Here is a 17,090-nt window from a genome sequence, read left to right on the forward strand (position 1 = left end):
AGGCATCACAAAATTCCACAGCAGCATGAGATTTCAATGTCATTGAGAAATATGCCAGATATTGGGGAAAGCAGAGAGAGTGCCTTTTCACGAGCTATAACCACATCAACCTTTCTTTGTGCCCACGGAGGATTACTGTCATCGATCTTGGGTGATGAGTTTCTTCCGACGCTGCCGCATCTCCAGTATGTGATGCACTGTGCGAATCGCCCTAACTGAAAGTTGGCAGCCTGGAGCTTCCGTTGGTTGACCTACTAATGACATTCAAAAATTTTTTTTTTCATGTACCTCATGGTTGGGAGTCAACATATATGCCATATCGCCCAATATGCGAATAAATACAGCAAGTGAATTTGTTCCCCCATATAGTTATGGTTTCAATTCCAGCAGGTGGCTATGACATCACAAGTATGGTTGAGATCATGCAGCATGCAATAACTTTCATTTTAATTTGCTCCAACTCTTAGGCTAGCCTGCCCAGTAGCCAGAGTGACAGTGAGGGCAGCACAGATTGGCATAGAGTCTAGAGAAGTGACAATCTTAGAAAATTTCCTGGGATCAAGTGGCCATGGTTGATGCAACAGAGGGGCAGTTGGAGATCATTGAAAAATGCCTTTATCCTGCAGTAAACTTAACCTGGCTGATCAACAGATCATTGAGAAAGGCGTTTATGTTGGAGCGAAATTAATACGGCTAATTAAGATGATGCTGGTAATGAACATCATCCTCATTCACAATGGGTGGCCAGACAAGATCTAACAGCATCAATAAACGTCAATAAACCCCTGACATAAAGACCACAATTACTGTTGCTCTAGCTTATCATGCCCCTAATAACTACTAATTAAAGTTACACAAGCAAACACTTAAGTACCCATGATGAAGACAAGTGGAGCGATTCTGCGAGATCTTCTTCAGCGCCAATTTCTCTGCAATACGTGATATTCTTGGCTGACTTCAGCAGCAACTCATACTGATACTTTGTGACTGCAAACTTGAGGACGTTTATCACAGTTCCAGAAACCTGAAAGATAAAAAAGAATTAAACTTATCACATGAAAAAGACATCTGTGTGCACTATAAATAATGCTGGCCACAACAATATTCAACCAGCAATGATGCAATACTCACTGTGATTCCATGTCAGGGTCTCATTAGTGTTTATTTTCTCTCAATTAAAAAAGTCTATTTCTCAAGACTGGTTGCATCTATATACGAAGTGTTTTATCACTGATACGGACATGCTATACACAAATGAAAAGACTTAGGCAAGTAACGGTTTCAAATAGTGGGGCAGAATATCTGGAGGTTGTAATAATAAGAAATACCCAGCCTAAACCAAAACATATAGTGAGCTCACTAAAAAATACAAATTTAGAGCTGAGTTAGCTTGTAAAAATGACAATAAAAAAATATTCCATGCCCTACCTCATTCCACCTAAAGGTCACAAACTGCCAAATTGAGAATGCACATGCGTATAGTGTCAGGAATGAATTCTTTTTGCATTCAAAACCACTTGCTCATTTCCGCCCCAACACATGAAGGTGGTGCTCATTAGTACTTTTAATCACTGTCAAACCCTATAATTAACACGACTAGGTAATCGAAATGTACCGTCGTGTGCAGGCAGGCTTGAACAAAAAATGCTTGCTAGCAGAGGAAGAAGTTGTGACATCATCACCAGAGCAAAAAAACAAGGATGACAGATAGCTCCCTTCCTAGTACTAACTGATGGAACTTTGCTTGTGAAGCTGCTGTTAAGTTTTGCGTTTTTTGGTTCAGCATACTGCCACAGAAAATCATTTTTTTTTTGGTTACTTAGGATAAGACAAAAAAATAATACAAACCAAAATGATATTACGCAACACTAAACACAAATGTCACCTCTGTACAAAGTATGAATGTGAACAAAACAATAATTTTTGCAATAGCGCCAGCATTTATGCTTTGTGAGGACTTGGCTAAGGTTCTGTTCTTTATCTTCAACTTCCCCGCAATGGCACGACCTCTCTAGTTATCCTACTATCAAGGGAGGGCACCTGTGTCACCACTGCACGACTGGCATTCCCGACAGTGCACATTGACACGCAGTAACATTCCGATGCCGAAGACGGAGAAACCTGCTTCCCTAGTGCCACCACAAACATCAGTTGTGCAGCGGTTATGGTGGAGCCCTCCCTTGATAGTTAAGGTAACTAGAGAGGTTGCACCATGACAGGGACCTGGAGCCTAAGGGGACAAAGTCCCACAGTTGGTAAAAAGTGTAATTGTCTATGGCTATCCAGGCATCTGAATGCCACTCAAGGAAAACTTGGAAAAAGCACTACCTCAAGAATGGGCTGTCCATTTGGCTGACCGCAGGTGCTTCGCTGATCCCCCTGGTCTTCAAGCCAGGCAGTGCCATCTCTGAACCAGCCAACCTCCAGTTCATCGTGCGGTTGCTTGTACTGAACGGTGAACTCAATTATGGTGTCATGCAAGATGGGACGGCCATGGGCTCTGCAGCTGTACAAGTCCACAACTGGGAGCGAATCAGCCGAAGGCAAAACAAGGAAAGGTGCAGTCTTTCCGGACACCGCCGCTATGTTTTCATTGATGTTCAACGAGTAAAGGTTCACGTCACGGAACTGCACAAAGAAGAGGCCCGCCTTGTGTGGGTCGCACGAGTTGAAAGCAAACTGGTCCGACTGAAGCACAGACGAATTTATGTTCTGGACTGAAATGCGGCCCAAGTGGGCGACTATGACATCATGGCTAGATGGGCTGGCAGGAAGCACAATCACCGGAGTCTGCAGAAGAATGTCGAGCCTGGAAAAGAAAGGACGACAAAAACAAACTGCCATAATTGTACTGGAAAAAGAAAGCCACCTGCACAGTCCTTCAGTATGCTGCAAAAAGAAGATACCTTGTTCTGAACAAAACTAGGCCTAGACGAAATAGGAATTTAACTTGTTAACTGAAGAGCATTTAATTCTGAATGTTTTGCTATTCTGGTCTTCAAACGAGAACAACATTGTACTTTTTTTTAAAAACTTGTGCACATTTCATACCTACACTCAGTTTCACCAGTGTAAATTGCTGCTGTCATCAGTCAGAACTAATGGCAACTGCAAAAGCCTCAAAAACAAGAAACTAAAAGCATAAACAGCTGCATGTAAAAGCATGCCTAACACTTAATTTGCTATTTCACCATAAAATAAAATGAACAGTGCAATAACTACACTCCCTGCACACTTCCTTGCATTAAAGAATCAATACAAAACATTATTTAATGCGTGAATGCATGTTACTAGGAGGTACAGAAGAATCTCGATAATATGATCACAGCTGATATCAATTTCGGGATAATATGAACCTGCAAAATTCTCTGGCCAAAGCGCATTCTGTAGAATGTGTAAAATTCAAGTAGCACTCTCCAGCATCGTTACGGACGACATGAACACGCGAGTCGCGACCACACCCAAAGGCACTAAACGCTGCCCTTGCATTGCCACTGCCATGATCACTAGTTGCAGAGTACACCCTGCGAGTACTGAATAATGACGCTATGCCCGCACATTACTAACAACCCAATCACCAGTTGCAGAGGATCTGAACGGCGGCACGAGGCCGGATATCGCCAACGCCGCAATAGCCAGTCGCACAATATATACATCGCCTATGCCGCGATCGCCAGTCATACAGTACATACCACAAGCACTGAGAAATGGCGCGTGACAGTAATAATTCCCATCAGCCGAAAATAGATTTGCTTGAATGCATTTTCCATGCTTCAGCATACAAATTTTGTTGCTGGTTTCTTGATGATGCAGATTTCTACTGTACAAAGGCCAGGCCAGTGTTTGACATGCCACATTCCTAATATCTTTTAACTCACACTTTATCATCATGCACCTCTACCCTGAAAAGTGCCCTCCTGCTCTGATACAAGAAAGCTGATCCTCTGACACCTATTTGCATTCAGTGATGAAAAAAATGTTCTTAAGGATAATTAGGTGTTGAAAGAAGCATAGGAAAGCATAAATCTGTGTTTCAAGGCCTTTTTTAGTATTCTGGCCATAACTGTCTTCCACTCACTTCACGTCCAGCGGCAGTGCTGCTTGCATGTCAGAAGTCTCATTCACCGAGACCTCCCTCTGCACAGCGGACGGCACGGCACTCTCCGATGGCGGGCAGACATGAAACGAGAGTGCCATGGTCTGTGCAGGTAGGTTAACGATTCCCAGTGCCACCTCAGTGGCAGCATTCTTGATGGACTGGGCCAGCATGGAGACGCAGTGCTTGAACTCCACCGCACAGGACGCCAGCTCGTGCAGCAGCAGGGGCGAGTGCGTGTAGCAAACAGACGCCATGCGCACGACGACCTCCAGGCACTCGGACTCGGCCTGCTTGCTGCTGTGAGATCCATAGCGCTTGACAGAAAACTCAAAGGCCTTCTCGCTGCTTGCAGGGTCATGGTCAGCCAGCGGAAGTGACCGGTAAAGTCCAGCTGCGTGGTGACGCTTGCCGAGGGAGTCGTGCAAGTCTTGCATCAGGTGTGGGTCACTGCCCATGCTGACAATTCTTCTGTACAGTGTCTTTTCAGAAATAAGGTCGCATACCTGAAGACCGCCTAGGGTGCCTTGGATCTCGAGAGTTGATCCTGGCACAAAAATAAAGAACATGCATTACAAACCTTTCCCAGCCACCACCTCTTTAGAGAATAATAAACATTGCCAGTTACAAAGCTGAAGGTTACAAGACACAGTGTACAGTAAAAAGCAGGAATGTGCAAATATTTGTCTCAAATACAAATAAAATGGTGATGATTCAGATAACAAATTTTAGAACTTGAAATGCATTAAAAAACTTGCCGATGATTACGATACTCCCTAATGCAAAATTTGAGCGCAGTTCTTTGGATGTTTTGATTTTGCGATATATTGAGGCATGAGTGACGAGCTTCTGCTTTGGCGGTGCAAATGGTAGGGTCATCTCGGCAGCGGTGCTCAGCTTCTGCGTCGGTGACACGCATGTCTGGATTCTGCAGTGCTGAGCATCAGCAGTGCTGGGCCTCTGCTCAGGCAGGTTATTTAGCGGCAGACAAAGCACTTTCACCAATTGTGTAGCTCATTGTTTAGAAAAAAAACAGTCGAATCTATTTTGCGTTAAAATTATATAGGTAGACAGTTTATATTGGGAAGAGAACGCTGCGAGTGGCATCATGGCTGGTGCAGACAATCTGTCTCTCGTGGCACATTTCACAGCAGCCGCTGTAAAAGGAGCGGAGCGTGGCGCGACTGCCTCGTTAATCAGGGAATCGAGGAAGACAGCGCGTGGGTGACATGTGAGCGTGTTTCACGGCAGCCACTACAGACAAACCTCCCCTCATGCAGCACTGTGTTTCTAATTATGGAATCGGTAGTCGGACTACGATGCTCTATGGCGTGTACCACTCTAGCGCCATTCCTTAGCAAGCGGCGGCACTCTATGCCCCCACACAACACACACGTTTGTATTTATGATCGGCACCCTGTTACACCAACGGCGATGGCGAGGGATGATGCTCAACCCATGAACGGGCGCTTAAGAGCTGCGCTCTGAAAGGCTCCCTCAAATCCAAACTCTACATTCTTCAATCAAACTTTCAGTCCCTATTGAGTTTCAGTTATAGAGAATCCATTATCCTTTGCACCTTTCATTAATTATTCACAATTTCCAAAAGCTCTCTTCTTTATTTAACGTCCATTCAGGCAGGTTTTAACGACACAGCTAGGCCTAAACTGGGAGTCACAGAAAGGCACCCCTCCCTGTGGTGCAGTTGTTCCCATCTGCCTCAACAGTCAGCTCCCAGACCTGCCTGTCAGTGCCTGCCACCTCTCAAAACCTAGAAATCCTTCCAGAATGCTAAGGAGCCTACCTATTGACGTCTGAATCCTGGCACCACTGATAGTGGCCGTGGCTACCTTCTGGCCAGATACGCTGCCCTTCTTGCTCACGGCCCGCAACAGCAACACGTTGAAACGATGGAAGTCAAATGTGAGCTGCATGCTGTTGACCTGGTTCGGAGTGGCCTGCACGGGACAGAACACACAAAACCAGAGAACACTCTTCACTACATTTAATCTCATTGAAGGCTTGGTGAGGGTGTAGGGCATTCTGTGCTAAATTTACTACACTAAGGAGTTGGCACCCGCACTGACCTATGCCACCAGCAGTGTCTCTGGACAGTGGTGGTAGCTGGTTTACTATGGGCAACAGTGTCGAACACAGCCCTGGTATGCAGGGTCACGCTCCCAGAGATGCAAGTTGAGGAAATTGAAGGAGAAAAGTGAAGTTGACAAAAACAAAACAAAACAGCAAAAGCTAGAAATTACGTTTTCTTTTTCTTTCAGCAGAAACAATGTAACCTAGAAACTAAACATCCAAAGGCATAAAACAACCATGAAAAGTAGAACACACACTCTGCACACTCCTTCCCCTCCAATGGCACTTGCCTGCACAGAAGACGGACTGAGGTCAAACTGAGATGACATGCTCATCCTGCCCATTGCTGAGGCTCTCTTGGGGGGCATTTTTAAAGCATCAGAGGGCTTCAGGCAACGAGCAAAGTTCACCAGCTCAACTATGGTTTCTTGGTTTGCTGTAAAATAATAGGAGAACATGCAGCATGAAGCTTCTTTCAAGAAATACGAGCATCAAACATTTTCAACAGCACATTATTCACTCTAAAATGATAGCCAGTCAGAGCAATCACTCTGAGGGGCAGTATAATTTTCCACACTTGCAACTCTCTTAAGAAAAACCAAGAATCACAAGAGCAACACCTTACCAATCACATCAAGGTTGTTGAACTGCACGGCCGCAATGAACACCTGCTCAGCGGCACCATTTGTGGTGGAACTTGGAACGTTCACAATGGAGATTTCAACTGTGATCAGAGCATCTGTCTCGTGGGCATCGAGCATCCCAATGGGTGAGGCACGTTGTCTGTCCATCAGCACTGTAAGAAATAAAGATGAGAAAGTTTTTTCATTAAAAGCACCATCCAACAGTGAGTGCTGCCCAACGCCGACTTTGTGACGCACAAGAGAAAAAGATCAAGCCCATAATATGGACAACCATCTACCATACCCCGAATGCTGGCACAACCCAAGGTGCTCCCACATTTCTCAGCGCAAAAGTGCTACAAAACACGCTTTCTTGGCAGGGATAACAACCTGGCATTTTTTTTTTTAGCAGTGGAAAAAGATACAGTTTCACCAAGCAGCTGTAAGGGACCAGCCACAGTAAGAATCGGAGAAGCCTCCAGCCAACCAAGCTCTAAACTAACAGCTGGCATAGCCCACAGCGCTCTTCTATGAGATTTAGTGGACATGCCCAAAGCACACGTCCATATCTCAAGGAAATACTGTTGATGAGGAAGCTAACGGAGTCAAAATTGTCATAAGTCAAAGAGCTAAGAAATGTTGAGGCCATCACCAGCGAGGCCTTCTGAAACTATTAACTAAAAACAAACAAAAAAATAACACAAATCTACACACTCTCTAGGTACCTTCATTATCCCAAAGCAGTCTACGAATTTTCTGCTGGAAAATTTATTATGCTCCAGAAGAGAGACTGATTTTTCCCTTGTAGACCACTACACTTCTTTCAAGATAGTAATGGCATGTGTTAGCACGGGTAATTCGAACAGTCCAAGACCACTGGCTAGCATATTAACTTGTATTATCCACATGACCTCCTCGTCCTCTTAATCATTTTGTTACGTATATCTGTCTTATTGATTTTATTATGTATTATCATCCTCATCACACCAGTTACACTAATGCAGGACAAAGTCTTCTTCCTTTGATCTCCAATTATAATCCTGTTCAGCGCCAGGTGTACCATCCTATCCCTGAAGACTTCCTAATCTTATCTGTCCGTATCAGCAAACAGCGCAGAGGACAGAAGACCAGAAAAACGCAGTCATTTGTCCACCTGACCTTCTGCCGCCCCATACAACATTTGCTTTCTATTGTAATCCACTTTGCTACCCTAAGAGACCATTTGTTCTGTTGTCGTTACATGTCCCATCCATGTCCATTTCCTCTTCTTCACCTTAGCTTGGATATTATTAACTCGCATTTGCTTCTATATGGGCTAGCCGGAACCAAATGCTATGGCAATAACCGAAGGGCGAGAGCAAGGAAGATGAGTCAAGCACACACCTTTTGGAGGCGCCGACTGCAGGGTGGAGAGGATCGCAGAGAGAACCTTTGGCACAGCTATGGTTTGCATGGGTGGTGCGGGCTGCATAGCCAGCAGAGGAGGAGTGGCCGGAGAAGTTGGCGAGTTGGGATCACTGTCCCTGATGCTGCCGCTTCGGCTGTCCATGCTGCATTGTGTCAAGGACAAGAGAGGTCATGGACTTTTATTTACTTATTTTTTTCTTCAAAATACTGTAGGCCAGTGATTCGCCCAAGCAGGAGTGAAACAGATACTTCCCGCATACAATTAAAACAACGAAAACCTGCAATTACTAGCAGGGCGCATAATGTACGAAATACAAAAGCAAGCAAAATACCATAAATTTAGCTTGTTAAGAGGTGCTCCAATTCGCCAACAAAGTCTTCAGACTCAAATATAGGAGTCGGCAAGGAATTCCCGTCTCTGACAGTTCTAGGAAAAAAAAACTGTATTTAAAAATTAAAAGTAACAGTTCTAGCACAGATGGGAGCAAGCGAGTGTTTGTGAATGTTACAAGTTGTTCTTACTGGAGGAGGTTTAAATTTTAATGCAGCGTTGAAGTTTATTTTTTTTCCTGTCAGGCTGTCTTAGAGAAATGTAAGTCGATGTATTTTCCTATGGGTTTCCGGTGCTTTTAGTGTTATTTGAATACAGTAACTGTGATGGGTAATCTTCGATATTTTCCAAATATGAACCCGGCAGCTTTCTTGTTCACTCCTTCAAGCTGCATGATGTGTTTTTTTGTGTACGGGTCCCACACTGGTCAACCACATTCGAGTAAAGACCGTATGTAAGTGTCATTACCTAATTCCTTTCCGTGTACTGCAGCAGATTTTAATTTTCTTCATAAAACCCATAGACTTTGAGACGTGTTTGGACAAATATTAGTAATATGTGTTGACCAGTTTAGCTTAATATTAACTGTAATACCTGTAATAGTGTTTCACTGGTTTAACAGCTCGTAGTCTGCCGGGCAGTCACACTTCTCGTCTCTGTCTACGCAGCTCTTGTCATTCGGCTCAACTTCTTCACTACAATATTTATATTTCTCAACTCCTGAAATGCACCGCAACCTGTCACACAGGCCACGCACGCAATCCAAAATCGAGGAAACGTGCGCTCCTGAACTAGTGTGAGAAGTGTAACAAACTTTTTAATTTTAGTGAAAATGCTTGCCAATTGATGTACCAGCGCAAACTAAATGTCTTAGAAGGCAAAAAAAAATGCTGCATTTAGTAGGCACTGGGTCCAAAACATGTTGGTTAACATGAGTGGCTGCCACTTAAGTCGCAGTCCGTGGCTAATGAGCCCATTCACCATAATAGCAGAAGACCCCCACATGCAATCTGTGCAAGATTTATTCACCAGCAAAATACTAAATGAATGACTTTGGCACAATGCTGAGCTTAACTACTCTTCACAAAAACAAAAACAAGCACCTGAGCCAGACTGCCATTCATCGCAGCAATACGTTCGGGCAGGCAAGCTGGTGAATCTTTCACAATTCAAAAAGTGAGAAAAACGTGAATCTGATCTCCGCCAGGTAGTTACACGCAGTGACCGAACGCTCCGAGAGTTCTACCTTGGACGATTAACAACTGGAAGCCCCACTCCAGTAGTAGTCAACATAGTGCTGTGCGCATGTGTTTTTATTGCTCCATCATGAACTAATCATGCGCACAACCTGGACACATTTCTGATTGTGTAAATAGTTTGCGTATATTACCTCTCCCCCTATCCACTCTTCCTGTCCCCTCACCTCTTTCATTTCATTTCTACATTCTGCCTGCTATCCTTTATTTCCGCTGCCCCAGCTCTGGTGCTTCAGTATGGATGGCAGATGCCGGGGCTAGCAAAAATCTTTTCCTTCCTTTTTATAATTATTTTAATAAAAACCACTTGCTACTTACTACTACATTAGAAGAGACAAATACAACAGACACCGCAGCATCTGTGACAGGCATGTTTCTTCTAATTCCCTTTTATTTTTCCATTAAGTTTTTCGAAAATCAAAGATGCTCCCCCTACTCCAACACAGTCATGCCAATTTTGACAAACTTTTACTGAAAAATGAGAGACTACTACTCAGCCTACCTGACATGCCTGTGTGAAGCCACAAGCAGCTCAAAGTCAGGCCCATATGTCTGCAGGGCATCTACCAGGAGCAGACCATGCACAGACATGGTGACAGATGAATCCTGGGGCGTCTTGGAAAACGTCGCCTGAATGCCTGTGACCTGCAGCTCTGCAATGCACCTGCCTGCACAACAACAGCAGCAGCTTGCATAAGTGATGCCCAAAGCAAAGGAAAAGGTTCCAGCAACTGACGAGCATTCCAAGGAGCACACATGTGTTTGCCCATTTAAAATCAAGAAAGAAAGAACTAAGTGTTTTGAGAGATCTTGAAAACTAGAGACCCTGAAACACCTTTTGTGGAAGCGGCCACCTCTTCTGTTTCAAGGCCTTAACTTCAATTCAGGAATTGATAGCATGGTGAAACGTAAAAAAGCACAATGAGTGAAGCATGTGTGATGCTTCTACTGATTGGTCTACCATGCATTGTCATGCTTCACCTTTACCAAGTCATTTGACAGCAATCTACTCTCTTCCAAATGAACAAAAAACTGATCGATTATGCCATTTCATTTTTACTGTTGACACAAAAGCCACATTAACACAACAGGAACCACAATAATATGGATGGGCGTTCAAGCTAAACAAAGGAAAACATTGACGAGAACGTTTTAGGGGCACTTGTGACAATATATTAGTTTGAAGTGCACACTACATAATCTAATTAGGTCCGCTGCCATATCTATTATTTATGCACAGCTGCCACTTCTATCAATTACAGAGGCACTCAAGAGTCGGGGAATGACTGCATACACAACTTGGACACAAAAAACATGCACAAGAATAAACACAATACAAAACAGAGCAACACTGTGCCAAGCTCTACCAGCGGTGGTCATCTAGAAGCGTGGGATAACTGAATGTTACCACCACATTAAGTGGCTTCGCAAATATACTAAAAAGCCAAATAATTTTCCACGAAAGAGGCAGGAGCAACATATCTGAGCAGAAATGCATTACCTCGGCTTTGAACCTCCAGACACATCTGTTCAATGGAGCACTGGGCCAGGAGTAGCAGCGACATTTCGTGGGACTCTCGGGCTCTCTTAGCAAAAGCACTGAAAATGAAGATCACAATCAACAACTTTCGAGTTACTGAACCAAATTACCACACCCACCAAGTTACCGCACTTGGTGCCACACACTTTGGTGACGCTTCTGTCTAAAGGGTTGCTGCTAACCATCCCAACAAGTAAAGCTGACTTCTGTTCCGTATCCCCCTGTCTTTATCAGCGCTGCAAGATTCGTGCAATGGCTTCTTGTGAGCTCAAATACAGGTCGCCCATCACAAGATATCTTTAATCTGCTGAAAAATTAAAATTCATTCCTTAATTTGAACTTCAGACAATTCAAACTAGATTTAATTAGTGAACTATGTAACAATCACTTCTTTCATCATGACCCCTCCACAAATTTTATAATAAAACACGGTTTGCAGGTGCTTTCAGCTTGAACAAAGCGCAAATGCAGCTCCTAATGCACAACATGAAAATGCTAAAACATATAAATGCCTACACACTCCAGGATAATCACACACAGCTTTGAACGGGAAGCTACACACATAGGCTGACAGTGATACTGTTACCTCACTGCAGCGAAGAGCTGCCTTAAAACAGTCCTCAAGTAAACTGTAGAAAGCTCAAAATTTAACTACACCCAACAGACGCTTGCAGTGTAGGCACAATGACGTCTAACAGATTCACACACTACCTTCCACTCATCCCTTCTTGCTGGAAGGCTTTGCCAAGATCTTCCGATGATGGATAAGGGGAAGAGGGCCCCTGAGAGGACCAGCCAGCAGGCCGAGTCGATGTGCTTTCTTTCAGCCTCGACAAGCACATGTGCATGGCATGAACCTGCAGGATGGAAAAGACACAGCTCATGGGCTTGCCAGGTATATTAGAATTCTAGCCACAAAAGATACTCCCTGCACGTGTAGTTAACATGCCATTTAAAAAAAATTGGATCAAGAGGAAGGTTCGTTTTCCTGTCTCATTACAAAACAAAACAAAAGACAGCTACATGGAAGCCATAGAGAATAATGTGTTTATATGGTTTCGTTTATAGGGGTTTAACGTCCCAAAGCAACTCAGGCTATGAGGGACGCCGTAGTGGAGGGCTCTGGAAATTTCGACAACCTGGGGTTCTTTCACGTGCACTGACATCGCACAGTACACGGGCCTCTAGAATTTCACCTCCACCGAAATTCGACCGCCACGGCCGGGATCGAACCCGCATCTTTCGGGCCAGCAGCCGAGCGCCATAACCGCTAAGCCACCGCGGCTGGATAGAGAGTTTTTTTCCTCACTTAATCAGTTTCAGATTGCATCTCATGTTACATTCGGAACCAAGGTACCAATATTACTGGTGTTCTCTTTCTCACTACTCCATACCTACAGCGACTACAAGTGCCCTGGTGGGTGTCGACAGAGTCGGGGCTGTGGCTGCGCACGCGCGCCGTGGTGCCATCCTGGAGGGGATATGCTGAACTAAAACCACACGAAGCAAGCATTCCAGAAGCATTATTTGCTCGAGACGAATACTCTGAGATTTCGAATACCAAACATTCGGATCGAATCGAATATCGAATACTTTACTATTCGATCGAATATTCGAAATTATCAAATATTTGCACATGCCTAGTTAAAGGCCTACCACCGAGTAGTAGCAGTAAATTGTGCATGAAGAGCCACGATGCCAACAGTTGCACTTGGCAACGTTTTCGCACGGGGAGATAACGGCATTCAGTGTATGTCAGCAGTGCTGTAGTGATGGGGACACTCGGATTTGAAACTAGGCAAATGTTACTCTTGTAGACCATGTATGTGTAGCTTACTATTCAGGAGTTCAACTAGAATCTCATCGAATTATTTTACTGACCACAATTCGATTTATATTTGGTTCAAATATATGCACACTCCTGCGTGACTTCCCCACCTAATTAAAATTAGTCAGTTCTTGCTCAAAACAGCACCGCTGCTTCAACTTCACGCATCAAATGGCCTTTTGGAGTACCAAACAGCAAATGCAGCAGTGCATGACGAACCTTTTGTTCGTTGACATGGGCAATTAGCCTGGGAAGCTTCATGTTGAGTATCACACTCGGCCAATGGGGGTCATCGGTCGCTAAGAGGCGCCTGGAATAGACACAACATAGCTATTACAAAGCAAGCATATTTCATATTCACTTCCACTAAGCTCAAAAACATTATATACAGGCAACCATTTCCACATGAAACCCAAAGTGCTTTCGAAGGTACATCAGAAGTGCACTGAAAATTGAAGCAGAAACTCCCAGCTGCTGCACATTTACAGGGACCCTATGGCACATTTCTGAACGCTCTTCCTTCATTACATCAACTGCCACCGGCCTGAAAGATATCTGTGACAGACTTTGTTAGTCACTGAAGAAGAAAGGCTTCCCCAAACCTAATTTCTTTGCACCAAAAAAAAGAGTGAATGCATATAAGTGTATGTATGTAAGTGTGTTTCGATGCATGTAAGCATCAAAAACAACATACAGGCATAAAAGCCCCAAACACTGAAAGTGCCATTTGTGCTTTGCTAGGCCCCTGCCCTGTTGTACACTGCCAGGCACGATAGCAGTGGCATGCGAAAAGGATAGGCCTCGAAAACAGAACTGAAAGCCTTCATGAAGGGTGCCTCAGGGTCCCTCTAAATTTCAGCTGCTTTCATACGTGTGTCTCTTTTTTTTTTCAATGTCTTAAAGAATACAGCAATAGAGATGAGCAGAGACAGAGCACCTGGCGAATGCAACTACAAACAGAAACAGAGGTCAAGCTGATACCTCTCGACTTGAATGCTGATTGAGAACCTGTCCAGCACATGCATTCGGCTAGTGCCCTTGGACTGGGCAAATTTCCAGCTGTCCTTGCTGGTGCCAATGAGCACCTGCATGTCTTGCAAGTTCAATGTGTACCTGGAAACAGTAGAGGCGCTAATGTAAATAATTATATCATTCAAATTCTATGAAACTCTTGTTTCCCAGAGGTAAAAAAAATATTAACACTATAATATCAATGACAGTTCGCAAATGAAGCGTTATTACAAGACTTGTCGGCATAGCATTTAGCAGCACAAAACGAAGCAGTGGCTATTCCTGTATAAGTGCATGCCCACAAGACTCTAGAAGCACAGTAGAAAATCCAGAACATTTAGTGCGACAAAAAGGAGTGCAAATGCTAATAATGATAAATGTGGCAACACAGCCCAAGTAATATGTTGAAGGAAAAATGCAAAACAACTGTAGTCTTTAACAGTTTTCAGTGAGGATCAAAATGATAACTTTTTTTGCACTATGGCAGTGATGACCTAATGTGACTACAGATGATTCTTAATAGCTCGCACTAGAAGGGGACAAAAAAATTGTTGAACTAGCCAAAGTCTCAAAGTCTTGATATTGACAGGGCCAAAGTGTCAGCACGAATAAACCAAAAGAATAAATTATGTGAGTGCAAATTAATGAGTCCACTGCACCACATTACACAGCATGAACAAGACAAAAGCTCTCACGCAAGAAGAGACACAAGACTCGCATTTGTGCATCACTTGAACATGAAACTTACTTTTTGTACATGTGATCATAGATGTCAGCCTCAGACAATGGAGTCTCTTTTACGGGGCTCTGGACAACAGTCTCACTTAATAGCTCCTCCAGCTCAGGCGGTGAAGAGCAAGGCGTCTTGAATTCAGCTAAAAACAAAGACAACAGCATAAGTCGCAAAGCCCCATCCAAAAAACATGGATGCCTGCAAGAAATCACACAGAAGGACTGGTCTATTAGCATGGGATTAGAAATGGCAATGATACATGCAGCAGCACCCCTTCAACATCCAGATGTGGCCACATTTGATGAAGGAAAGCATGTCGTGTAAGTGAAAAAAATTAACTTTATCGAAATATAACCCCCTGTACGTAACGACAAGTATAGTTCACATAGCAGCTAGTTGGATGTACTCATGTGAAAACTGAACATTGCCATGCAACTTATGCCTCATAAGCCCATGGATGAAACATTTCGTGATGACACAAAGGAAGGCCACAGACCAGCACTACTAGTGCACAGCAGGGCACACTGAATGGCACACTGCACTATAGTGTGCGCAGTGCAAAGGCATTCACAAAGCGATTACGATACTCTGTAACCCGAAATTTGAGCGCAGCTTTTGAGGTATTTGGACCATAGACAATCGGGGACGGAACACGCAGTGCTGAACAGCGGGGGTGCTCGGCCTCAGCTGTGGCTCAGCGCACAGCGAGAAGCAGCTACAACTTGGCACTGCTGCTGCTAAGCCAGTAATAGGGCAGCTCTTTCATGAGCAGCTGCCACTGTCGGAGTGCGACACCACTCTCGCCTACCCTCCCTCTTAAGCTTTCCCCGTACTCTCCTCCTCGTGCTCCCGCCATACGCTCCTTCTTCACTTTCCTCGTCATGCCCCCTTCGCTATCACTGTACTTTAAACCTCCGCTATGCTTCCCATTCATTCTCCATCACCCGCTGTGCTCGTTCGCTCTACCAGTTACAATGCAGAGGCCGATACAGACACTAAACCTACGAATGGGTGCTTAAGGGCTGCACTGATACTGACTGGCCTACACACAGTAACTGGAGGTTGTAACTTTCTCCATTAGGCATATCAATACAACAACAGCTCCATTCCCACAACAATGAAACGATGACTTCTATTGCTGCATCTTCTTGTTGCCCTATCATATCTCGCAAATCTGCTCACCAATCGACTGCCTCTCAGAGTTTCTATAATCCAAAGATCAGCCTGAAAGCACACAAATTAAGAGTGGCTTCAGATCACCTTCTTCGTCAGAAATATCATCCACGTTGCCGTGAGAGGCTTCTGACGGTGCTGAAGAATTCGAAAACTGAACACGCCCCAAGTCAATCAGCACCTGAAACGAAAATAAAAAGAAGCACTACATAAAACATTGTGTTTTCAATGAAATGCCAAAGCATGAAATCAGAAAACCCTCGAAAGAAGGGAAAGCAAAGAAGACAACAGTCATATGCAGTTAGGAGATATAGACTGGGAACAGGAACATAAAAGAATTTTTGCACATCTCACCGTGGTAGAACTATGGTCAATGAAGCTCTCTGGAACAATGATCTGTGGTGCAGATATGTCCATGTGGATGTCCCACTTTGCGATCTGCAACTGTGGAAGGAAGCAGAATCTGGTGAGACAATGTTGCAGTTGTTGACCTCTCTACTATGGAGAAAAAAACGTCAGGCGCAGTAAGCCTCATAACTTCCACTGGAAGCTTCCAGTTACACAGGAAACTAGCAGCCTTGCTACGGCCACACCAGAGATGTTCAATAATTACCATAACATGTTTTTCAGAAGTAGTTTAAATCATCACTGAAGAAAGTTCACACCGTCTTTTTACTTTTCACCTAAACATCACCTCCTTGCGTCTAATCTCATCTTGTTGCACCGAGTCAAGCACATTGCTTCACCATTCCATGACAAAAACAAGTGCACATCTCAAAAATAACATCACGAAACAGTGCCGATTCAGCAGTATTTTCCCTCTGCTAATAGACAAAACACCGAAAACAAAAAAAATGTTTTAAATTTCACAAAGAAGCTTGTGGAAAAGCTTCATGTCAGAAAAACCAAGACTAGCCATCAACAATGAAATGTAAGTGGGTGCAATGCACTTTCTGCATTAGTACACTGTGATGCCATGTTGATCCACAAGCAGTTGCTCA

At 44.0% G+C, this 17,090-nt stretch overlaps 1 protein-coding gene across 5 annotated transcripts in view; it reads right to left on the reverse strand.

Moving 5' to 3' along the window:
* Window positions 1-17,090, reverse strand: part of Vps13D (vacuolar protein sorting 13D) — a 118,142-nt gene that overhangs the window by 78,961 nt on the left and 22,091 nt on the right. For all 5 annotated transcript variants that reach the window (XM_077654273.1, XM_077654272.1, XM_077654269.1 and 2 more), the window contains exons 18-32: window positions 16,444-16,533; window positions 16,177-16,270; window positions 14,932-15,058; window positions 14,154-14,285; window positions 13,392-13,482; window positions 12,056-12,201; window positions 11,306-11,403; window positions 10,307-10,472; window positions 8,194-8,360; window positions 6,813-6,983; window positions 6,478-6,623; window positions 5,901-6,054; window positions 4,079-4,643; window positions 2,329-2,809; window positions 875-1,024 (exon numbers count right to left, since the gene is read on the reverse strand). In XM_077654273.1, the coding sequence (XP_077510399.1) occupies window positions 875-1,024; window positions 2,329-2,809; window positions 4,079-4,643; window positions 5,901-6,054; window positions 6,478-6,623; window positions 6,813-6,983; window positions 8,194-8,360; window positions 10,307-10,472; window positions 11,306-11,403; window positions 12,056-12,201; window positions 13,392-13,482; window positions 14,154-14,285; window positions 14,932-15,058; window positions 16,177-16,270; window positions 16,444-16,533 (2,778 nt within the window). The remainder of the gene's footprint in view (window positions 1-874; window positions 1,025-2,328; window positions 2,810-4,078; window positions 4,644-5,900; window positions 6,055-6,477; window positions 6,624-6,812; window positions 6,984-8,193; window positions 8,361-10,306; window positions 10,473-11,305; window positions 11,404-12,055; window positions 12,202-13,391; window positions 13,483-14,153; window positions 14,286-14,931; window positions 15,059-16,176; window positions 16,271-16,443; window positions 16,534-17,090) is intronic.

The sequence above is a fragment of the Amblyomma americanum genome, chromosome 2 (genome assembly GCF_052857255.1).
Source record: "Amblyomma americanum isolate KBUSLIRL-KWMA chromosome 2, ASM5285725v1, whole genome shotgun sequence".
Lineage (NCBI taxonomy): Eukaryota > Metazoa > Arthropoda > Arachnida > Ixodida > Ixodidae > Amblyomma > Amblyomma americanum.